Here is a 24,946-nt window from a genome sequence, read left to right as displayed (position 1 = left end):
CCTGAGCTCAGGCAGCATGAATCAGGGCTGTGCTGCAGGAGCCAGAGGTGCTGACGGTGTGCTGGGGGATCCAAATGGCTGGGGCTGGCACTGGTTGTGCTCGGGGCTGTGCCTGCCCCCTCTGCAGCCAGCGTGGGCAGGGTGGTGTGGGCTCAGGCAGGGCAGAACTGCTGCCTGCACTGGAGGTAGATTGGTGTCTGTGCTGCAGAGAGATTGGCCCAGTGAGGAGTAAATGTGGGGTCGAGTTGTCTCTTAGATCTGCTCGTTCCCGCAGCAAACGCAGGGACTCCTCAGCAGCAGAGCAGGAGGAGGAATCCAGCTTAAGGAGTGACTGTGTTTGTCAGGAGAAGACCAAGAAAACCTGGGCTAAGCAATCTGAATAAATGTGGGATCGCTCATTAAAATGGTCTCATTACAGGTTCGGTTCAGCCATCCCGTAGTGCCAGAATTGCTGCATAAATTGCACGGTGTGGTTGCAGCCTCAAATCTTGACAAGGAATCCACCATCCTATAATGATTTGTTTATGCAATAGGTAAAGCTCCACTGGAGGCAGGTTCTCTTCATTGTCAGGCACTACTCCAGCAAAGAACAGAAGACAGTGCTTGTGGAAAGAGTTGTAGTTTTACATTTCTGCTTTTTAAGTTGCCCATATTATAGGGCTGTTAAGTTATCTGTGTTAATGAAGAATAATTCATATTCAGATTTGTTTTTAAATGACTATCATCATATGATAGACTGCATTACTCATTAAGCAGTAATGCTTGTGAAAAGTGAGTTTCAATTCTTTTAATCTTGGAGAAGAAATCTTTCTATCTGTTGCTGTCTCTTTCTCAATGTTTTTAACCTATTTTGCTTTTGCAGTAATGTTGGGAATGCAGATGCTGTTCTGAGATAAGGTTTTAAGTTTTGTGTTTTGAAATGAAAAAAATTATGAAAGCATGTACTACTTTTAGAGGTGAAAATATCATTTAAAAGAATCCTCATTTTGGACTAATTAACTTATTTTTTTTTTCTAAGCTTTGGAACAGCCTGGGGAGTTTGTGGGAACAAATACCTGGGAAACTGATGGAACTGTTGATATTGAAATTTAAAGCCAGCTCATATGAAGTAATTAAGGCCTATGTGTTTCCTGCAAGAGGGAGGAGAATGAGGATTGTATGAAAAGTCATTCTCTGCATGTGTAGGTGTACTGCATTGTAATATGGGATGCCTCCCTCAACTCCATGCATCTGATTATCTTTGGGGGAATGGCCTGTTTGTGGGAGAAAAAGGGGTAAGAGTGCTTGACTCACTGTAGGGCTTGACTGCACAAATAAGGAGCTGTGGTGAAGCTTTGGGCTGCAGGGAGGTAGGAATTTTGGATGAAACTACAGATGCAGCTTCTGAGGGCTTCTACAAACTGCAGAACCAAGCATGTGGCTGGAGAGAAGAGGAAGAGCTCTCCTGGAAGACCAGAAAGGCTTGCCGAGGGTGATTCTTAGAGGACAGGTTAGGAGAGGGCCATCAGACCAGACCAGCACGGCTATTTAGGAACATTTATGCTTCAAAAGGCTGGAGAATCAGGTAGTGCATGGAACAAGCATTGCACTGTCCCATGAGCTTGTGAGAAAGAAGCTGTGTGATGCTTTAATGTGACGTGGATATGGTTTGGAAGCTTGAACCTACTACCTACTTTTTATTATTCCCAGTTTTTAAGTTAGTATTAAACTTTTTGAGGCTTGGTGTGTGATTGTGGAGTAACAGTTAGTGGTAATCAGTTGAATAATTTCAGTTGGCAGTGAAAGAAATGGCTGGGGTATGTATTGCCTTGAAAGATCTGGGCAAATATTTTCTGTTTCTCCAGCATCTGAACCTCCATGTACACAACTGGGTTGTAAGGCCAGAACTTGCCTTTGGAAGAGCTTCTTGCAAAGTTATTGCTGCCCAGGCTCAAAGTTTTGAGCCAAAGTCAGTGTGTATTCTCACAGTGTGGGATTCCCTTTTGTATCTTTCTCCTTCCACAATCTGTGAAAAGACTTCTATTGGTGTTTCAACTGCTTGTTGGTATATTCTTTGGGGAATAAATAGCATTTCTGTTTAAAGGTTTTTGGCAGTTTTACTGTCCCTTAACTCGGATTGAAGGACCTGGTCTCACTCAGATTGCTTTGTTTGGTACCAATGAATTCAGAGAAAGAAGAGGTGAGCAGTTCTGGGAGAAGTGATCTATCTCCCTCTTGATTCTTTGTGTGATCTTCCAGCCTGAATTCTTAACTTGCCATGGCCTGAGGCCAATAACTTGATTTACTTCCTCAGTTCTATCACATGATGTCAGACAGTGACTGCTTCAACAGTGAGACTGGAGTAAATAGCAGGCATGAGGAGAAAGAATGAAGGAAAAAATGCAAAGAAGTTGCTGAGTAGTTCATTTGTGTTTTATAGGTGCCTCCTTCTTACACTCTACATTTGTACTCTTGAGAGCACCCGTGTCTTTGTGTTTTGTGGAGGTGTTGTAGCTGGTGCTTTGGGTGCCTCAGTTGCCTTACTTGGACACCAGTGGTGTCTGATGTCCTCGCTGAGCTGTAGTATGGTCTGTAGCTTTTTACACAGTGATGGTGGAACATGGTGTTCTTGGGCCTTACCAAAACAATCAGCATGTGGTCTCCAGTGGGGTTTTGTTGAATTTTTTTTTTGTTTGTACAGTTAGTGTTCGGTAGCAGGATACTGATTGTTCCCAAGTGTCAGAACAAGGAGGTTTATGTTACCCTGCCCTGGAAGTAACACAGGAATGTTACTTCGTTTAACAACACAGCCACAGACTAAGTGCCAGCCAGACAGCAAAGGTCTTCAGCTTTTGTCTCTGTTGCTTTTATCCTGGTAACTTAATACGGCACTTTATTTTTGAGACTCGTTTAACGGGTGCTGCAGTTCAGCCCAGGTTTCTTCCCCCTTAGCAGGGAAGCATCTCCAGGTTCCTAGAGGAGGAATATGGAAGAAATAGGCATGGCATTTCAAAATGTGAATGTGAGTTCCTGGGGCTTTCTTAAATTTCAGGAGAGAAGATCTTGGTTTGTTTGGGGATCTGTTTGGCAGGATCTCATTGGAAACTCTCCTGGCAGGCAAAGGTGGCTGATCTTCCAGGACAGCCCCCTCCCAGCATGTGTAGGCCATCCCACCATGCAAGAAGGCAAACAAAAATGGTAGGAGGCCAGCAGGGATGAACACAGAACTGTTGTTTGAACTTAAACACAAAAAGGAAGCATCAGAAAGGTGGAAGCAGGATGGATGGCCAAGAGGAATATAGAAGTGGTGATTGGGCATGGAATGATGCAGATAGGAAAGCCAAAGCTCAGCTGGAGTACAGCTGAAAGTATAGAGGGGCTTCTGAAAGTACACTGACAGCAAGAGGGAGGTGAAGAAAAATTTGGGTTCACTGCTCTGACTACCCCCCAACCAAAGACAGGGTGAAGAAGGTACTCAGTGCCTTTCCTGGCCTTGTTCTCAGCTGGATAAACCAATGCTTGTTTTCACTGAGCAAAACCAGGGAGTCGTACTCGTCTCTCAGTGAGGGATGATCGAGTGAGAAGAGCTGTGTGATTTGCATTCCCGTGTGGGTGAGTGACATCAGCTGGAGCCTGTGCTGTGGGTCATACCTGGCAGTCTGCTCGGGAGCCAGGCACTCAGCAGGCAGAGCAGCCCAGCAAGGAAGGAGCTGGCAAGTGGAGCACAAGGTATGGGAGTTAGATTGTAATTTATGCTGGGTGAGGAAGATACTCTTTCTAGATCTGAGCAAGCAGCTTTGCTCACTGAGCTTTTATTTGCAGTTTCTAGTGTTTGTTTGGGCAGTTTATGGTTTTTCTTGAACAGAGCTCTCCCAAAAGATGGTGTACATGAAAATTGTTGCCTCTGAAGAGAGCAGTGCCTGACCAGCAAAATGAATTTATTCTTGGGTGGACAGCAGAGCTAGAAAATCTCAGCTGGTAGATCTAAGTGAGGAGAACATCTGAAAGCCAAGAAGTTCAGATTAACTGGCAGTTGTGGAGAAACAAGGCTGCACAAATCATTTCAAATTTTCAGCTAGCTTCCAAAGAAGAGAATGAACTCTGGGTGAGGAGGGTGAGCCTGGAGAACATGATATTGGTGATTATGAAGGGAAGGAGATGGTGGGTTTGTTTCTTTCACTACTAGTCAGAGTTGAAAGACAGTCTTATTTCATGCAAAACCAAATTGAGATTCTGCCAGATGCTGTGGTTTTAAGGAAAGGGGCATGTAGAGTTACAAGGGAAAGAGCTGAGAAAGGTGGGGAGCAGAGGAGAAATAAAGCAGAATTAGCTGCAGGTAAAAAGAGATCAGTAGCAAAAATCTGTCCATGTGATTAGAGATTCTGCATCAGTTACAGCCAGAGCAAGCAGGTTTGTAATCATCTGCAAATGAAGTTCAAACAAATGGGGGTGTAGAGGGTGATGGGTTTTGTAGGAATGTTACTTTGAGAGGGTGAGGACGTGTGTCAGGAGAGTTAGGGTCCACAGGTTGGATCTCAGTCCATAGTTCTTTGGACTGGAACTATAAGGAAAGGTTTAAATATTTTTTTATTCCCATGGGGGGACATTCTTAGAGAGGCATTTTTCTTATTTGATAAACTTTAGTCAAGTCCCTTGGACACAGTCCCTCCATGGTTAAATCTGCATGAGAAGAAAAGCCTGAAAATGGTGAAGACCTAAGAGAGGGACAGGGAAAGAGAGGGATCTCAGGCAAGGGAAGTGTTACAGATAAGTTGGTATCAGAAGGCAGGTATGACGCCAGGATGGCTAACAGAGATGAGGAAATGGAAATGAACATATCAAAGCCAGAGTGAAATTTGAAAAGCTTAATGTATTCCCTTCAGGCAGGAGACTTTAACTAGCTAATCGCTGTCTCGCCGTGCTGAAAGTAATAGTAAATGTAATTAAGGATTTTGGAGGAAAGATTTTTTGTATCTATAATTTTTGCCAACTCTTTAGTGACAATACTTGATATGTATTAGAAAAAATGTATGAAAGTTTAAAAAAAAAAAAAAAAAGAAAAAAAGAGAAAAATTATCCCAGCAACTGTAATCATGGTATTGTGATGTTTAATGTGAAGGTTTTACCAAAAAAAAAAAAAAAAAAAAAAAAAGCCTCTGGAGATTAAGAGATTAAATATAACATGGGTGTTCAAAAGATATCCTGTGCCATGTTAATCAGAGCTTTATTGGTTAAATCTATTTATTTCTGCATTAAAGAGGTGCAGTAAGCTTCATGTCTGAACTGGTAATGTCTCTTGGCTACATGTAACAGGTAGTTTTAGTTGTAGCTGATGACATCAGGATTATGGAAATTATCAAATAGGTAAGAAATTGCTTATCAGGAGAGACTCTACCCATGGAGTTCTTGACTAATTGATTTCCTAGCAAAATAAGCTAAAGGTTCAAATTCATAATAGGCAGTGGAAACCCAAATTCAGGCAGTGTGGAGCAGAGCAGGACTGGAACACAATGGCTCTTCCAGTTTGAAATAACAGGAACCTTTATAACTACACAGAGGACTCTGTTTCTTGACCCCAGCTGCTTCTCAGGAAGATAGGACAAGCCTCTCCATTTTGGTCTCCAGAATATGAAGATTGAAGAGGCTTTTTTGGTTTTAATTAGCCTTAGTCCCATGGAAAAATAAAGGAACTTGACTCAAGAAGCAGCGTAACTGCATCCTGGCAGTGGTGTGCTTCCACATTATCTAGTAATTCCCCTGTGGCAGTCCTGTGCTGCTGGTGGCTCATTACATCCTGGGAAAACTGGCTGTACCAGGAGGGCTGCTGCAGGAATCCCTGTGCTGGGCTGGCAGCGAGGTCGTTAACATGATGCTGCACTTAAGTTAATAAGACCTGGCAGACCTAAATGGCTTGGCCCGAAGCCACTGTGGGGATGTTTGTGCCTGTGCCATGGTTCACCCACAAACCTGTATAATCTCCTGCAGACAATGGACCATGTCTGCTGTCATTAAGCACTCGAAGGCCTTTGTAGCCAGTTCTTTCCAAGATGTGTAAGCTGTTTTTCTATTTTGTTCCCACCCTTTCCTGCTGTATTCACATATGTAAATTTACGTATTTGTGTTCCTACATATGAATGTTTAGCTTGGGAATGGAGTCTGCAAGTGAAGCAGCAGAATAACTCTTTGAAGACGTAAGCAACAGTTAACGTTTTCTGGGTAAACCTGCTTAGCCATTTTACCTGCGAGACAAGGAGTAACCTCTTTAGCTGGATGCTGTGCTTCCTCAAACAGTTCTGCTTCGAAAGCGAAACCAAATATAAACCTGGCCCTGAGGGGTTAAGTGCAGTGGTGTTCTGTGGCTCAGGGTGGGGGCAGCCCTGCAGTGCTTCTGCTGCAGGAACTGCAGGCACAGCAATTCCTGCTCTCCTTGGAGCACCTCGGGGAGCTGCACAGCAGAGACAATTTTAACACTGAGGGTTCAGATAAAACCACCAAGTTTAAACAAAAAAGAAAAAAAAACAACCCCAAAAAACAGGCCAACATCAGGAAAGGCGGGATTTAACAAAGTAAATACAGTGGATGGAGCTGCTGGGCTGCACAGTGTGCAGTTGCTTCAAGAGCTCCCGGCTGTCTCCCCTCAGAGGAGATCTGTGGGTTCCACGTTGTGCCTCCCTGCGGTGCACTGTGGGCTCGGTAAGCACTGAAGCCTTGTCCTCCCTGTCCCCATGGCATATCTGTGATACTTCTCTGTTCTTGAGTCCATCCTTATGTGCATATTCTACAACCAACTTAATGCTGTTCTTCCAGCATTTACTATTTTGTTCGCTTTTTGTGAAGTCCTTATGTTGATCTGATTAGTGTGTCCCACCGTTGTTTTTTTCCTCTGTTCTTGCTAAACTCTGGGTGAGGGGGTGTCTTCTCTGTTACACCTGCATTCAGAGCTGAAGGGTTTATCTGTGTACTGTCACAAAGCTACAACCAACAGCACAGCATACAAACTCTGTGAAGCATAAAGAACTTCCGAGAAAGAAATGGGCCCACTGACAGGCAGTTCAAAAACTGTTGCATCTTGATTGTCAGGCTCTTAAAACAGGATTTGAAGAGTATATAAACGCTGTTTATCTTCATTTTATGTACCTGTGATTTTTGTCTGTGCACTGCACTGAAAGGAGGGCTAGCAGAAGGGATGGAGAGCAGCCTGGAAGTGGGATCAAAGCAGCACTTTCTGTAGGCCCAAAGATACACCACAAAGAAAATACTTATTTATAAATACTTATATAAGTGCTTATTCAAACTGAACTCTGGTAAAAGACCTGAATGTTCTTTTCAGTGCTAGTGAAGCCTTACTGCTGCTTCTTTTGACTGCAGTTCTTCAGTATATCAGGCTCTTGATTTTTAGGAGATGTTTTTATGTTGTGGGTTTTGGTATGAAAAGTTTTAAATCAGGCAGTGCACAGAGGAGCAGAAGAATGCATTTTTCATAAGATTGTTTTCCTTTTTCTTTGTGAAAAAATGGAAAGTGTTCTCCTGCTTTCTATACATGATATATATTTTTCTCTAAGTGATCAGAAAGTTTTCATCCACTTGCTAACAATTGCACACTTTGCAATTACACATATGTTTGAATTGGCTGTGCATGTGCCAGGAGAAATGAGCCAAGTTTGAAGAACTAGGGTGCTGATCTGCCCTGTTGTGGTCAGATCAAAAGACATTGTGATGAAAAGTCCAAATCAAGAAAAGATGTTATGATTCCTTCCAGTACCTGAAGGGAGCCCATAAGACAGATGGAGAGAGACTTTTTACAAGGGTCTGTAATGACAGGGCCAGAGGGAACAGCTTCAAACTGAAGGCGAGTAGATTTAGTTTAGCTATTAGGAAGAAATTCTTCCCCACGCGGGTGGAGAGGCCCTGGCACAGGTTGCCCAGAGAAGCTGTGGCTGCCCCTGGATCCCTGGAAGTGTCCAAGGCCAGGTTGAACAGGACTTGGAGCCACCTGGGATAGTGGAAGGTGTCCCTGCCCAGGGTAAGGGGGTGGAATGAGATGAGCTTCAAGGTCCCTTCCAACCCAAACCATTCTGTGATTCTGTGGTTATAATTCAGACAATATCCCTCAGACTCTGAAAAATTCTGGACTAAGGCAGATCCTAGTTTAACAGAGAAACTGAATCTGAATTAGGGATACCTTCAGAATCAAATGACTGATTCATTTTTGATTTGTTAGGCAGTCCTTCTTGCAGAAGACGGGCTAGGTCTTGGCACTTTGCTTGGAGAGAAGCTTTATGATACTTGGGTCAGACCCTTAAATTGTGTGCTTTTACCCTTGGTTTCCTAAGGTGGCATTTCCCATGTGCTGTTCCAGTGATCTCAGTTGGCATCTCATACCCATTTCCTCCTTCTGTGCCAGCTCAGGCTGTTTCCCTCCAGAACTCGTGTTTGGGACGTTTGCTGTGTTTGTTGTTACCAGCTAAGAGGAGCTGCCTGGATTGGAAGGAGGTGCAGCTCGTGTTTGTGCATAGGGTAGTTATCTAGCAACAGTATTTGCCTGTTGAATGCTTCATCACACCCATTCTACTGTCCTTTATGCTGCTTAAATTCGCTGATCATGTATGTAAATCACATCTTCAGGCATGGTATTTAAAATTGTATTAAGAACCCAACTTACCGCTGTGCGCAGAAATTCTTATCCGGAAATACTTTCCTTAAAAATTGAAAGCAAAAGATCGTTTTTTTTTTTTTTAATAAAGTGAAATCTCAGAATAATATTAATTATAAAGCGTACGTACACACACATGCCTATGGTGGAATTACGTGTAAATAGAAACAAATAAACACAAAAGATTATAACCTAAAAAATAAGGATCTATACATTGAAAAGGAGAGCAGCCAGCCAGCCCTGGAGCAGACTTGCTTCATCCTCACAATACCAAGCTGTGGAAAGGAACCTAGGAACCTGAGAAGGTTGATCTAATGTTCTGTTGAATTCTGTGGCACTTCCCTACATTTCAGCTCTTTTTTGGTTCTGTGCCAAGAGTCAGCATTCACCAAGCGCCTGATAAGGATCTGTGAGCAGGTTATCAGTTCCTTGGGCAGCACTGCATCCCACAGCTCTTCTGCTTTGGCAGCCAGATGCAACCTCAGCGAGGGTGTAATCCCTCCTTGGCTTGCCCGGCTTGTGCTGACAGGTTTTACTGTGTGCGAGGCTGCCCTCATTTTATTCTGGTCTCTCTTCCTTCCAGGATGGCTCGCTCTCTGTATGAGTGGCTGTGGCAGCATGAGTTCTGGCTGCCCCCAGGAATCACCTGGGAGGACATGCAAGAGTCTGAAGACATTCATTACCCTCAGCCTCGTGATCTCCTGCTCAGTATCCCTTTTGCTTTAATCTTGGTTGTCATCCGATGTGCCTTTGAAAGGTAAGTTGCTTAGTACTTTCAGGGGTTTGTTAGGGAAAATGGTAGCAGTTTGGGTCCAGAAGGTGGTTTTATTGTCTGTGCCAATGCGTGACCGAAGATGTCCACAGAAATTCCAGGTCACAGGGTCTGCTGAGGTACACTTTTCAGCTCCTTCTTTTCATCCCTGTGTACTGCCTAAAGAAGTGTGTTGAATATACAGCACAAACCCTACCCTTAAGGTCTAATTACAAGCAATGTGACTTCCTACACTTAGAACAGGTCAGCCTAGATGAGGTCTGTGCATGTGTTTTTGAAGGCTGGTCACAGTACTTGCTGTTGCTGGCTTGAGAGCTGCAGAAATCACGTTTAGATACATCAAACAGTTAAGTCTCCCTTATCTTGGGTAATGGGTATCTGGGGTATCACACCTGGCACAAGATGTATCAGATTGGGCTCTGCCCGCAGCATCAGCCCTGTGTAGCCACAGGGATGTCTGTGTGGCACTGGCCACTGCTCCAGGCTCAGCAGTGCCAGTGCTCTCCACTGCCACGGAGAGACCTTTGTTGCTGCTTCCTCTGGCTTGACCCTTTAGTGCTGACCTGCCAGGATTTCTCATCCTTATCTCCTGCTACCAGGCCTGCTTTTGGGGCTGCTTTTTGCAAAATCTGTGATGTCTTCGAGGATCAGCACAAGAAGTTACTCTGACTGGAGGATCTTTCTGGCCAGACTATTTGAGTCCTCTATACATTGCACTTCAGGTCTAACAAGAAATCCTACAGGGATCATTGAGTTTCATAAAGGTCCTGAGCTGGTGCTTTAAACCATTGCTTTATGCAGTTTGGTCAGTAGTTAAAGTGGTCTGTGACACAGCATGATTTCCTGGTGGATAACTGAGATTTACTACAGTATTAACCATTGTCAAGACTGCAGAGCAAGTCTGCTTTTGTGATTTTGAATACACTTAAAAGTAGTTTTCAGTTTATTCAAGAACCAGTATTGTTAGCTGCTCTCTGAAGAGGTAATCTTTTGAAATAGTTTAGTCAAGATCTACAGTGGTTTTAAGTTTAGAAATAGGGGGAAAACAACAATTTAAAAAATATTTCTGTCATTCTTTTTTGAAAAGTGGCTGCATAAGAAAATGGAAATGGACTTTTCTGTGGGCTAGAAAGGTGTTTGAAAGAATCTACAGATTCTCTGTGACACAAGGGCAGCTGGGAAAAGTTCATAAAAGTTGAAGTGATTCAGAGCTGTCCTGTGAGAATACTTTTACGTAAAAATACTGGCTGTAATCTGGAGTGTTTTATTAAAACCAAATGTGTGAATAATTTTTTAAGTAATCATTTTAGGATGACACAAAATTGGAATCCAAATCTCTTCTTTGTAAACAGTATACTTAGTGTGCGTTCCATAAATTCCACGGATGTTGTCCTGCACTCTCCTGGGGACACAGGCATCTTGGTTACCTCTGCTGATGTGGGAACCAAGGTGCTCTAGGTAACCATTGCAAGAAGAGTGACTCCCATTTCTCTCCTTGCTGATGTGTAGTCCGTGGCTGGGTTCCGTAGCCCAGGATGTCAGTCAGCACACGGATGTGTGTGCACAGTGGAGCTGGAGATTGGGCCCATGGCCTGCACTAACTGGCACTTGGCCAGTCCGTGGCTCCCCAGTACAAGACAGGGCCAGGAAGAAGGAGGAGCCAAACTCTTCCCCTGGTGGCTCACAGCAGGACACGAGGCAACGGGCACGAATGGAGACACATGATGGTGCTCCACCTGAACATACAAAAACTTCTTCATGTGGCCAAATGTTGGAACAGGTTCCTCAGAGGGGAAGTGGAGTGTCCATCTGTGGAGATTCACGACAGCCAGATGGACAAAGCCCTCCTCAGCCTGCTGGAGCTGGCCCTGCTCAAGCAGCAGAGTTGGGCTGGGTGATCTCCAGAGGCCCCTTTCAGCATTGATCCTGTGCTTCTGTGAGTCTGTCCCTTTATTTGCCTTCCTCCTGCCACACCACTCCCAGTCAATCCAGATATCCATCTGCTTTGAGATGCCGATGGCCAGGTGTAAAGATTTTTTCCTTTCTCGTCCAAGTGCTTCCTCAGCTGGGAGTGTTTCCACAGGCCTGGTCCTACTCATTAATTTTAAAGCTGTTTTGATTCACAAACTTCATTAAATAAAAGCTTCATGTCACACCCTTAGAAAAAGATAATATCACAAGCCCATTTTACAGGTCCAGGGAACCTATAATCATAGAACTGTTTTACCTATGCAAATTACAAGCCAGTGTTCTGAGCTGTATTCTTGTTTGTCCTAACTCTGCAGTCATTTATTTCGACATGACTTGTTCTCATTCTCAGTCGATACTGTTTCATGTCCAGTTCATCTGGGAGAAGAAAGCTGCTCCTGGGAAGGCAAGGTGTGAATCCAGCCCTGGGTTGCTCTGTTACCTTATCTGTACAGTGGCACTAGCCCTGTTCAAAATAATTTACACCCACTTTGAGAATTGCAGAAGGAAAGGACGTGTATGTTATTTCTCGTTCTGTAGATAGCCTTGACTGTGTATGGTTCTACTTCTGCTCTGGGGTTCAAAATGAGTGGATGTAACTACTGGACAAGTTTGGATTTGGAGGCTGTAGCTTGGCCTCTGGCAATTTATTCTACCCTCAGTTACCCTTAGCTATCACTTGCAACAGTGCATTGGGTGCCAAATGTTTCTAGATAGCTCCTGGTGGTGCCTGCTTTGGGATTTTGGAAATGTTGTAATGTGTTCACGTCACTTAACTGTCAGAACTCCAGGGAAATACTGAGAGGCAGGAGAAGTCTGAAGGATTTTCTGCAATGCCTCATCCAGCAACTGCATCAGTCACTGTGCTGGGACCAATGGTTTCATCCTCTTTGTTTGGGCATTAAACCTGGGAAACAAAAATGTTTCCTCGAGCATAGATCTTCCTCTCCTTGGCACTGGCTGGCTTTTCTTCCCCTTGGAACTGGCTGGTTGAACTGGGGAAAACTGAGACAGCAGCATCCTGTAAGAGCCAGCTCTGCTGTGGATTCGGTGGTGGCTGTGGGAAGAGGACCTGTGGTGGCTGGGTGTGGCCTGGGAGAGCTGAGGAGGTTGTGGGTGCAGCCCTGGGGGGAGGAGAAACAGCTCACGGGTCGTGAAGCAACTCCTCTGTGATCCAGTTTGCACTGAGGAAAGTGGGAAAAGATGGATTCAGAGCTGGAGAGCAGAAAGCTCATTACAGCTGCAGTGCTGGACTGTGCCACAGAACCGAGGCAGGGGCTGGAGGAGGCAGGTAATGATGTCCTGAGAAAAGAGAGGACCTAGAATGTAATGGCTCAGATCTTGTATCCAACAGAACAATCAGTTTAACTGATTTAAGCATTCTCATGTAAGCAAGAGAAGGAAGAGGCTACTCCAGGAGCACAGGGATAGTCCCCTGCCAAACGAAAACAGGAGGCTGGAGAAGAAATTGTGCAATTTAAAGAATAGAAGTTCTGGTTGCTGCTGTCACTGGTTCTGCATTTAGTAATACTAGAAGGTATTTGCAGAGTGGTGCCCTTATAAATAAATTTAAAACAAATGAACACCCCCAAACCCTCCAAAGTTACATTATTTATTCTAACTCTGAAAGCCTCTGCAGAAGGAGCGTAGTCTGCTTTTGCAAGATGGGGGAGTAGCAGTTTGTGCCCCTTCATGATAAATCCATTTAGTTTCAACTTCATCAGGTTTTGCACAGTTGGGTCTGTGATTACTGAATATAATGACTTGGTGAGAATTTTGCCATGTAAAGCATGGAGTGAGATGCTCACTGATGGAGAAGTAGGCTGGCAGTGAGAATCATCTCACTGGCTGTGTCTGGCTCTGGAGTGCAGTTTAGTCCTCAGGCTTTCTCCTCCTATCTGATAAACTGCCATGACGAGACCATCCCTACCACTGAGATGATGTATCTGTGATGTTGAAATCAGTAGAAGCATCATCATCTTAGGGTTGTGCTTGGAACAAGTGTGCTTGGAACAAGACTTAACTGAAAACTGAGTCAGAGCATGCAGCCAACATGTGCAGACGTCCCTTAGGAAGAATTTCAGGCCTTGATTTCCCAATGATGTTCATAAAAGTAGGATTGGTCTCATAATTCATGGTTAAACTCAAAACCTCAACAACAAAGTAATTGTAATTTTGGTTACACCCTGTCTTTATCAACTGCAACTGCCTTGGTTCTATAAGTGAGGTTTTACACCATGACCATAAGAAACCAGCAGAAAATAGAAGTCAGGGATTAAACAAAATTAAGAAATTGGTCAGGATAGTTTAAGTAGTTTTTCAGTAAAATAAACTTGTCAGGCTGTCTTTACACCTGACAGAAAGGTTCTCTGTTTTAATGTGTCTGGAAATTTCAGACCTTTCAGTTCCAAGTGTGGCCTGATAAGAAGCTGCAATAAGGAATAAGCTGGAATATTTTCAAGAACAGAACCTGATTTCATCTTCCTCTTCAGAGGCACTTGTATCGAATGCCTGACCTCTGAAACAGAAAGATCAGGCCCACTTCAAGGAACTGCTTAATACAAGAACCATGACATAGTGCAGAGCTTAAGGTAAATGTTTTCCCAATTTCAGCATAGTTGTGGATATCACTGAAATACTGTGTCATTGTTCTTAGCACGGGACCTGCTGGTCCAGTATTGCTGTTATTAAACCAGTCACTTGATACTAAACAAATCATAAGATGCAATTAAAAGATTTCTTGAGAGCAGGCAGAGCTAAAACCCCAGAATTCCCAGCAATGGCAATTCCTCTGCCATCCAGCAGCAGTGCCAGGGTGCTGCTAAATTTTACTGAAACTACTGAACACTTACACATAGTTTTTGTCATAACTATCTATGTGTCTTGTTGCCAGCAGGCATGCTTAGCCTTGGCCCCTCTCGTGGCAGAAACATATAATTTTCATTGGTCTCTGAATGTTTTTGTAGCCAGTGATGCCAAAGGAATTTCCCAGAGACAACAGCAAAGAGCAGCTGATACACAGGTGGGTGGCTGGGTGTTCTAAAGAAAGCTGGAAACGAGCTGTTACACAAGTTGAGCAAAATGTGTAACCATTTAACAGCATCCCCTAGGTAGGGGGTCTGTTTATAAAATTATTTTTGATACCTGTTAATTAAACTAAGAAATGAGTTCTTGAAAAGAAAACTTCCAAAAGACGCTTCAGAAGGATGCTGGACCTGCAGTAGTCCCTAAGCACTTGTGTATATGGAGTGTAAGCTGTATGGCTAGCAGAGATCACAGCCATAAATACATCCCATGCTGTTTTTAAGTAGAACCCCTTGAAACACCTCCACAGTGAAGCAGCTTTCTTTATGCAAAGTAAAGAAAAAAAAAAAAAAGAAATGGTGTTCTGTGTGCAAGTTATGGGGGATAACTGAGCAGAGGACTTGCCTGGGCAGCAGGAGTGAGCAGGCAGAGCTGCTGTGGGCTCAGCACTCGCTGCCTCTGCACGGGGCTCATCATCTCAAGCCACCCTCAGCACCAGTTTGCAGTCAGTGACCCAGTAACCCTTCGGGGAAGCAGCTACACCTTGTGCAAAAGACCTGAACTCCAAAATACAGAGATAAGGCTTTCCAGAGATTTTGCATGTTTAGCAACAGAGCTAAGAAGTGATCCTGGGCAGCCTGTCTGCTCTTCCTCCCCAGGAGACCAACTGCATGCCAGTGGCAGTGTGTAAAACGGAGCAGTTAATAAGAACAGCTAATTCTCTGGAAATTCAAGTAAAATGCAGTTAATTTGAGTCTTTTTTAAAATGTTGCTTGCCAAGTTTCTTGTTTGTGCAGTATCCATGCAGGACCTCATTTTACACCATTTCCTGCTGCTGAGGCAGACAAAAGTGTTGGTAGTGGAGGAGTTGAATTTTTGGCACAGCAATTCTGTGATCAGCTTTGTTACCCTGGGTAACCTTATTCTATTAATGCAGATTTTTTTTCTTTGCATTGTTTTGCTGTGGAAGACTGAAGATGCACAGCTGGTACAAATATCCATTCCATGTGAATAACTTTGTAGTTGCCATGTCCTTGTTTGGGGGGTGAGTTACTCCAGTAAAGACCAAGTGGTCTCCTGTTTCAGCAGGTCATTTCTTCTGCATTGATGCTACACCTCTGATAGAGCCTCCCCCTTGGTCCTGAGCCAAGCCCTTAGTTCAGGTGGGTGCCATGTATGGTTCATGTTCTAGACCGAGCAGGGACCAACATTTAGACCTTACCCTCAGCGTGGTGCTCCTGATCAGCTGCAGGAAAGCCAGAGACCCACGGTGGGGGATTCAGAACATGACGAAGAAGGATACAGCATGTGCTGACCTTGTGTAATTTTGGGTATTACTGTACAGAGCTCAGAGCACAAGGATAAAAGTCCTACTGTTTCTGCTGTAAGTTTGCCTTTTTACCTGCTTGACATGATGCTCATGTCTAGATCCAAATGTGGGAGGCAGCTGTTTTGTGCTGCCTCTTGTTTTAACAGTGCTGCAATATCAGAAATCACCGTTCTATTTTTGGCTGAACCTTTATCTTCTCTTTTGCAGAGCCATAGCCCTGCCCCTCAGTACCAAACTGGGCGTGAGAGACAAGCAGAGACCAAAAGCTCAGCCCAACCCCGTGCTGGAAACATTCTATAGTACACACTGCAAGAACCCTCAAGAGGTGAGTCCCTTCTTCCTTTGCTTTCCTGTAGATTCAGTGTCTTTAGCCAAATACAATCCCATTTGGCATCCTGGAGTTTGGTAATGCCATTCATATTTGGAAGCTCAGCAAAGCAGCACTGGGTAGCTGAGAGCAGCTTTCCTTCTGCAGTGCCATCAGTTCCCAGTTCTGTTTCTGAACACCTGGGAGGAAACTGTTCTCCCAAAGGAGATAATGACAACTCCAGTTCCCTCTCCTGTTACCTTATAGCCAGCACAAACTGTCACACAGGGCACTCTGCCTGAATATCAGTGACCTTTCTTGCTCTGAGGGGTGAGCAGGCATCGGAACAGGTTCCCCAGAAGAGGTTGTGCAGTTTCTATCCTTTGGGAAACTCAAAGCTGTCTGAATATGGTCCTGGGAACCTGGTTCTATTTTTGCAGGGCCCGTTGGACCAGGTGGCCTCCATGATCCCTCTCAACCCCAGCCATTCCGTGATGGCTTCTTTTCATGTATTAGAAAATCCTATAAATAATTAGTCATATCAGCTGCCTTGAGCTGACTCCCTCATTGCTAGTCCCTGCAGCCCAACAGGTGTGTGTTGCTTGATCTCCAAGTCCTAGGCTGGATCATCCTGTTGCTGTTCAATCCATCAGTTTGAGATTGGTGTTTTCAGGAAGCCACAGCAGAGGTTGTGATGAGCATCAGAAACCTGCAAACACAACTAGTGGGTAGTTTTCCCCTGAGGGCTAAGAAGAGTGGACTTGAAGAAACTAGCAAGATAATCCAGAGTTATAATGCCTGCTGCTGAGGGGAAAAACACTGGCAGGATTGTGAATTTTCAGGCATCATTAGGATTTAATCTTGTCAGTGAAGTCCCCTGTGGCAGGGAAAGGCCTGGCTTTGCCGGTAGGTTTTCCCCACAGCACTCCCTGCATCCACATTGCACTGAGGCTGTACTTTTATCCCAGAAAATCTGTGACACTGGAACATATCCTCACCACAAGACTCTGACAGCAGTGAGAGGTGGAGCAAGACTAGTGCTGCTGTCTGCTCACCAGGTACACCTCAGCCAGTCTGCTGGCTCCTCCCTCTCCCATGAGCTCTCAAACACTTGCTTAGAGGCAGATTTTACTTATGAGATTTTGCAGTTCTTGCCTGCCTTTCCTTGGGAGGAATTCCACATGATGGGGTAGCTGGAGAATATAAATTAGCATCTCCATTTGTGTCCCCCACCAGAACACAAGTCACTAAGTGAGAATCAAAAGCAGAACATCTGAAAATTTGTAATGAATGTATTTTTGTACAACATGCTCACACTGTATGTCACTCTCACGTGATACCATTAATGTAAAGGCATTCCATGAAAAGCTATTGCTTTACTTAACAAATAAGGTTACCCATGATGACACTTGCAAGTAGGAATATGAAACATGACAAACCTTTTTCATGTCACATGCCAAACTGTTAAGAGCCCTAGGACAAGTAGAAAGGTAACTGCAGGATTTCTGTGGGTAATTTATGGAAAAATTATCCCTAACAGATTTACCACAACAGGAGAATATCCGGTAGGAAAATGGCATTGCTTCTGCTCGTGGTATCCATCAGGCTGATACTGCATCAGAATACTGACAGGCATGGCAAGATTTGATGCAGAACTTTAAGATATTATCTAAGCTGCAGTGAATCTTTCATGGAGTGACAGATTTAAGGGACTTGGTCCTTGAAGTCAAGGTGAGGAAGCCATTTGACAACAAACTCACATGAGGAGACAAGACCAGTTTGAAAGTTGAAACTGGGGAAGTTCACATTAAAAAATGACAAGTTTCAATATTTAACATTAATAATCAATTGCTTAGAGGGGAGCAGAAGGATTTTCTACTGTCTGAGGGTTTTACACTAGGAACAGACGGCTTTCAAAAAGATGCCTTAGCCTGAAGAGATTTGGGCTTGCCGGGAGCCCCCAGCTGGGCTCTGTGGTGGATCAGATGAGATACTGCCCCACCTGACCTTTGAACCTGGATCTGAACGTGTTTTCCAGGGTGAGCTGATCAGTTTGTCCAAGCAGTGTGACCTGCCAGTGAGGAAGGTGGAGAGGTGGTTCCGGCGCCGGAGGAACATGGACCGGCCCAGCCTGTCGAAGAAGTTCTGCGAGGCCTGGTGAGCAGGAGCACAAGCCACGAGCAGCAGGTTTTCACCAGAGCTGAGCTCTGACAGCTCAGACAGCTCACTGCCTCCCATCCTGCTCTCCATCCCTACACAGAGATCCCAGCTCACTGCTGCTCTCCATCCCTGCACAGAGATCCCAGCTCACTGCTGCTCTCCATCCCTATGCAGATCCTGACCCATTTGGCTCTTCTTCAGCTCTGCTGCTTCTCTGTTACTGAAACATTTCTTGCTTTTCCTCATTATTTTCAGTCCCAAGTCTCCTTTAACTGCTGTCTCACCCTTATTCCTTACCAGGCCCCTGTTTCTGACTTTGTCAGACTGGCATTCTGCTCTGAAACACAGTTGTACCTGAAAAACTCTCTTGTGTTTGCATCTGCTGCTGTTTCAGTACCTACAAAGAACTCAGCCTTTCTTTTGCCTTTTCCATGGCTTCCCTTTGCCTCTCTGCGAGCTGATTCCTTCTTCTGCATCTTTTCTGCAACTTTTGCACACTGTTGCTTTCAAAACCCACTGGCAGTGAGTTTGATTGGATTCTGCTGTCACTTGATTTCAGCATCCTGAAAGTCACAAGCCAACACCCTTCCCCAGGGGCAGAAAAAGGGGCCAGTGTGAAAGCTTGTGTTTTGCAAAGAGCAAAAGTTGCCTTGGGAACAGCTGTGTAGAAACCCTCCTTGTTGTGTGGAGGCACAAAATAAATCTCCCATCAGCCAGATCTGTGAATGTCCGTCCTGGCTCAGCTTTCCACAGGAAAGGAGAATTCTTCTCAGCCTGGTTGGAATGCCTTACTTGTGAGTGGCTGCTGTGCTATTTGTGTAAGGAAGTGGGTTCTCCCAGGAAAGCCACAAAGATGAAATAAGTCAGTAAATACCTGGAGTGGTATTCGTCTGTCTAAAGTGTGTATCCATAGGGATACAACTTTGAGCTCATCACCTCGTGCTCCATTTAGCATTCCACCTAATTGAAAACCCCTGCCTAAAAAACCTAATTGAAATAAAGAAAAAGGATGCGTATTATTTATTTATAATCTTCCAGATAGTTCCAGTTAGAAGTATTTATAGAAACTGTGGACAAGGAGTAGTAAAGCAAGGATGCTTATTCTGCCTCCATCCAGATGAAATCTCCGCTCTCCCTGCACTGGATAACTTGCAGTAAATAGTAACAGTAAACAGTAAGCAGTAAATCCTTTTCTGCCTCAGCTCACTGAGCCTGGTGTTCTTCCACCTGCCCTCTGGCACCATGTGCAGTCTGTAGACAGAATGTGTCTCTCATGTGACATAGAAGCTTTGTAGAGATTATTTTTATATTGGAGCTCCTGGGGGTTTCACTGACAGGAGGAGTCTCTCTGTCAAAATGCAATTATGTCTGAATTGTTATGGAGATTTTTGGAAATTACAGGACCGGTTTAGACAGCTTTATTCCTTTGAATATTTCCTGTGTTTAGTTTATTAATAAGTTGTTTATTCTGTTGGGGTGAAATTCCTGTCATTCCTTACTACATGTGTGTACATTCAGAGCGACCTGCCTCTGTGCACTGACCTTGGCAAACAGTACATGTGTATTTTTGTGGGGATTTAAGGGTGGTAAATCTTTACCAGCTCCCAACCGAGGCCCAACATGACAATAATTAGTTCCTTTACGTGATAATGAATTTAGCATGCCTGATCTCCAGAGGCCTAGGAGAGAGATTGGCATTGTTTGACTTTTACAAATGCATCTGCTAGAGCTGGGAAGCTTTGGGTCTATTCTCTGAGTGATTTTCAGTCAGTGAGATTCTTGTGTCTTCTGATGTGTATAAAGTAAGGAGAGTAATTGTGAAATATGTGGAACGTGCTGATGACATGCAAAGAGCTGCTCCTGTCTGAACATGTTAATGTGTGTCTTTGTCTTAATAGTGTCATTCTTTGAATGAGTGTGAGGATGCACAGACTTGCAGCTCGAGGGTTGATGAATAGGATTCTAACACAGTGTTTTGTTTGTTTGTTTGTAGCTGGAGGTTCACATTTTACATCATTTCTTTCTTCACCGGACTTGCTGTCCTGTACGATGTGAGTACACAAGCAGCCACCTCACCTGCTGTTCTTCCCAGCCAGTGCCTGCAAGAATGGCAGAGTTTGTTGTCAAACATGTCTTTTCAGACCTTCTTCTAGAGGTTTTCCACCCAGGTCAGTGTCTGTCCCCTGCATAGCACACTTAGGAGACCACAGACGTACTGGACCATGCTTATTTTAGGAACTCCAGCTCAGAACCAAGATGTTTCCTCCTCTTCTGGCAAAACAGAAGAAAATTGGGATTGTGTAAAAATATGTGTCTGTGGGGTGGGAGATGGAACACTTCATGGGAGCTGCAGAGCCAGTTTATGTTTTGTGTCCAATACTTCTTTAAGGTAAAAAACTTAGGCTTCCTTTGGACCATGGACTGCAGTTTAGTAATTTTATTTGTTAATTTTCTTTCCCCTACCCAAGGTGTGATTGCTTCAAGTTCTTGCCTCTGCTTTTTCTCTGATTTGATAAATAATGAGTTCTCTTGATGCAAATAGAACTGCCTCACCAGGCAGGAGAGGTAACAGAAGCCATGGGTATGCTCTGAGCCCCGAGTTGTAGGCACTGAGCTGGGACTGGGGGCACTGGACATCCTCTGCCCGTGTTTTAAAGGTTCCCCTGACTCTTTTGCTGAATCTGGTTCCCCAGGTGAGCTTTCCAAAGTCTTCTGGTACCATCTGAGGGGTTACCTGATGGAAAACGTGAGGTCCCAAGATACACAGGCACAAACTGTCCCTGTAACCTTATTGTAACAAGTGAAGGACTTCTGAACTCACAGGGACTGTCGAGTCAGGATTGAGGGTGCTCGAGGAGTATGAGGGTTATAGGATGAGCTGGCAGAGGAGTGAGGGTATCTGAATTCCAGAAGGCTGTTCTTTGAGGCCAGTGTTGAAGTCTGGTGTGGATGACCTTCTTGGCCACTGTACACGAACCCTGTGGCAAACAAGGGGCAGAACCACGTTCTTCTGCATGTCATCTGACCTTTCTGTGAAACTCTTGTCCTTATTCAGTACACATCTTCCAACTTTCACAGAAAAAGAAATCTATCCTACAGACAGCACCTCTAGATCCTGTAGCAAATAGCATGTTATTCTGTTACCTAAATTGTACCAAAATGACTACATTAAAACCCTCTTGGCAACTGAATTCCAGACAGCGTGACCAGCTCTGCCTGTAATAAAACACAACAAAGTCTGCAGTAGTAACAAACTAAAGGAGTTATACAGTTGATAAGAAAAGAATTTCTCTGATATTCTCACATTCTCGTTGCATTTTTGTTGCAGAAGCCTTGGCTTTGGGACCACAGAGAGTGCTGGACAGGATATCCACAACAGGTGAGTCACATGACGGAAAATTGCTGTTATAAATATTGTGTTTCAGTATCATTGGAAAATCAGGTTATATTAGTGACAAAAAGAGGACACTGAATTAAATTCAAACTTACAAGCCCTAAAAATTCAAAGCTCATCTAGGGACAACATCTTTGTACCCGGTGTCATCTAAACACGAGAGAGGATGAGTCAGCAGAGCAGGAGGCTGCAGAAATAAGGGGAGAGTTCTGTCCAGCTGAGCCAAGAAACAGTAAACTGGGAATGTTGCAGTGTAATTTAGTTTGCAGATGAGACTGAGGCCTGAGGAGAACGTGTTGTCTGAGGAGAGAAGTAAAGACTTCAGTGGAGGTCTGCAGAGCAGAGGATGTGCTCTGCACGTGGTGTGCTTCAGCTGTGCTGAGGACCCATGTCCACAGTGCTCCCTGGGGAGTTTGTGTCCCAGTGGAAGTGGCAGAATGGCCAGGAACAATGCAGCATCATTGCCACTGAGGTCACAGGATGCTCTCTTACAGTTTGACAATGTATATATTGATTTTTTTTTTTGACCACAGCACTTCAGGAAGGTGTCCAGCGAGTTGGGAAGTGTTACATCTCTTACCAACCCAGACCAAAACACCCTCTGGGTGTTCTGCAAAGTGCCAGCTAGGCTGAAAATCTGCTCCTTGTTCATCACCAAAGATAGAGACCAAAAGCCAGATCCTTTTATGTCCAGATGCCTCCCTTGCTATTCCTACTCCTGTTATCATGAGAAGCTGAAAGAGTTGGAACAGGAGCCATTGCCTCCTCTGCCTTTGCCCTTAGATTTTTATGTGCTCTGAATTCTGTAGAGATGACAATTGCCTGTCCTGTAGCAGGAGCCTTCCTGTATCCCATCGCTGGGGATACCAGAGCAGACACAGTCAAGGGAGCTAAATTTCATTAAAGTGAAAAATCTGATTCCAAATTCGGCAAAGGTTCTTCTGTCCTGTGAGAGCAGCTGACAAGTGTTTCTAGTAGGATACTATCTCCTTATTAGCATGCAAGGAAAAGGAACCCCCATGCACGGGATTTACAGTACTAAAATGTCCTGGGTAGGAAATAAGAGTTTTCATTAATTGAAGAGGAGGCTGTCACTACCAAGACAAAGTGAAGACTGCTTATGTCCCAGGGTTTTTTGTCTGACAGCAAAGTTAGAGCAAGACCCCATGACTGTTTGTGGAGGTTGCAATAAAGGGAAAAATATGGAGGTTCCCATAAAGGGAAAAGTAATGCCCAATTGTAACAGTGTGAGCCACAGGAAATATAGGAGTGAGTAAAGAGTGAGGCAGTGTCTTTCAAGCTGAGTCTCCAAACAATCTACTGTTGCTCAAAGGCAGAAATTTTAGGAACAAATTTGTAGTTCTGAGTAACAGTCAAACCATACAAACAAGTGGTGCTTGAATAGGAAGGTAAGACTGAAAGGATCCCTCGGGTCCCTGTGTCTCCTGCTCTGTACACTTGCAGTCTTGCCCAAAGCACTCTGAGCCTTCACAGTGGCACACTCTGGTGGGCTGGCCCCGGCTGGCCACAGTGTGCCCACCAAGCCATCCTGTGCCCCCTCTCCTCAGCTGAAAAGTGAGGAGAAAATATAGCAAAAGGCTTGTGGTCGAGAGCACTCCCTGGTGACCATCACTTCATCATGCCTTGTTTCAGCTGCTCCTTCCTCCTCACACTCTTCCCCTGCTGCAGCGTGGCATTTCTCCCGTGGGGTTCAGCCCTCCATGACCCTCTCCACCGTGGGTCCTTGCCACAGAGTGCAGTCCCTCAGGAAGGGATTATTCCAGCGTGAGTCCCCCCCAGGCCCAGAGCTGCTGCCAGCAGCCTGCCCCAGCACAGCTCTCTGCAGGGTCAGAGGCCCCCAGGCACATCCCCCTGCTCCAGTGGGGTCCTCCAGGAGCTGCAGGTGGATCTCTGCTCCTCCCTGGACTTCCACAGGCTGCAAGGCACAGCCTGTGCCACCACAGGCAGCTGGGGAATCTCAGCTCTGGCACCTGGAGCTCCTCCTCCTCCTGCACTGACCTGGGGCTCTGCAGGGTTGTTTCTCTCAAATGTTCCCATTTCTCTCTCCACACCACTCGTCCAGCAGTTTTTCCCCTTCTTAAATACTGTATCCCTGAGGATCTGCCACCATCACTGATGGGCTCAGCCTTGGCCAGCAGCAGATCCATCTTGGATCTGTCTGGAACTGGCTCTGTTGGACACAGGGCAGCTTCTGGCATCTTCTACAGAAGCCACCTGTGCCCTCATCCCACTACCAAAACCTTGCCACATAAACCACACACACTTTCCAATATCTGTAACAAACAGAAAAGACCAAAAGCAGAGCTGGTCATGTCCCACTGGCAAAGAACAAGTCAAGGACAAACCTGTGTATTAGCAGGAACAGGGAATCCAAACAGTGCTGAAGGAATCCTAAAAGTATTCAGGATCTTCCTGGTGGTTCCCTAAATGTTCAACGTGGTGTGGAGAAGTGGAATTTCCCCTGCTATTTGATTTCCCATTGGCACAGATGACATTTAGTAAGTGACCACGTGGTTCAGTTAAGTATTTCCCCCTGTAGCTGCAAGAACCAGCTTTGTTGGTTTGGTTGTCTGAACCTTTTGCCTCTAAAGGAGTTTTCACTTCCAGTCCTTGCCCTGCTCTATCTGATGGATACTTCCCTGTCTCTCCCTCTCTCACAGCCTCTCCAGCCCTCCCTGTTCTGGTACTACATGCTGGAGCTCTCCTTCTACTGGTCGCTGGTCTTCACCCTGCCCTTCGACGTGAAGAGGAAGGTGAGTGGCAGTCTCAGGTGGGAAACAAGAACAAACAGGACACAACCTGAATGCTCAGGAGAGTGATCTCCAAGAGCATCTGCACACTCTGTGTATAGTGCTAGTCTGAGGTTTTGTGTGACTCTGTCCTTGCTCATTGACAAGGGTTTCTATTACCAGTCACTGTCTTCCTGCTCCACTTCCAGGGAAGTGAAGAACACAGATCCTGACATAGAAAGGTGCTAACTACTGCAGAGTTCTCAATCCAAACTTAAAATCCAAATGTAAAAATTGGGCTTCTGTGACTCTGCTAGGCTGCACTGATCACAGAGACAGGAAAAGAGGTGGTTCTCTGTCAGTTTAGCTGCATGTGTTCCAGGTGCCAGTGCCCCAACAGACTGCAGGGCACAGCATCAGACCATTGCTAGTGGAGGGAGACAATGTTCTTTGTTGCAAGATACTCAGTTTACACCATAAACTCTTCATTCCTGGGTCTCTTGGTTGCCTACAGTTCTAGAATGTGTTTGGTAAAAGAATTACACGGGTAAGAGCTTGTCGTGGGAGGTTTCTTAGTCACGGAGTATAGAGATATCATTGCTCCCTGTA

At 44.8% G+C, this 24,946-nt stretch overlaps 1 protein-coding gene across 1 annotated transcript in view; it reads left to right on the top strand.

The window, feature by feature from the left end:
- The first annotated feature begins 9,215 nt into the window (after positions 1-9,215).
- Positions 9,216-24,946, top strand: part of LOC114065561 (ceramide synthase 4-like) — a 24,834-nt gene continuing 9,103 nt past the window's right edge. Inside the window, exons 1-6 of the mRNA XM_027899585.1 lie at positions 9,216-9,389; positions 15,934-16,051; positions 18,072-18,190; positions 20,187-20,244; positions 21,522-21,572; positions 24,269-24,361. Coding sequence (XP_027755386.1) covers positions 9,217-9,389; positions 15,934-16,051; positions 18,072-18,190; positions 20,187-20,244; positions 21,522-21,572; positions 24,269-24,361 — 612 coding nt within the window. The 5' untranslated portion in view covers position 9,216. The remainder of the gene's footprint in view (positions 9,390-15,933; positions 16,052-18,071; positions 18,191-20,186; positions 20,245-21,521; positions 21,573-24,268; positions 24,362-24,946) is intronic.

Source organism: Empidonax traillii, unplaced genomic scaffold (assembly GCF_003031625.1).
Source record: "Empidonax traillii isolate 1590-97213 ecotype Southwest subspecies unplaced genomic scaffold, ASM303162v1 scaffold677:size394641, whole genome shotgun sequence".
Classification (NCBI taxonomy): Eukaryota; Metazoa; Chordata; class Aves; order Passeriformes; family Tyrannidae; genus Empidonax; species Empidonax traillii.
The sequence above is the reverse complement of the archived record's forward strand: the minus strand, read 5'-3'. Positions and strand labels throughout refer to the sequence as shown.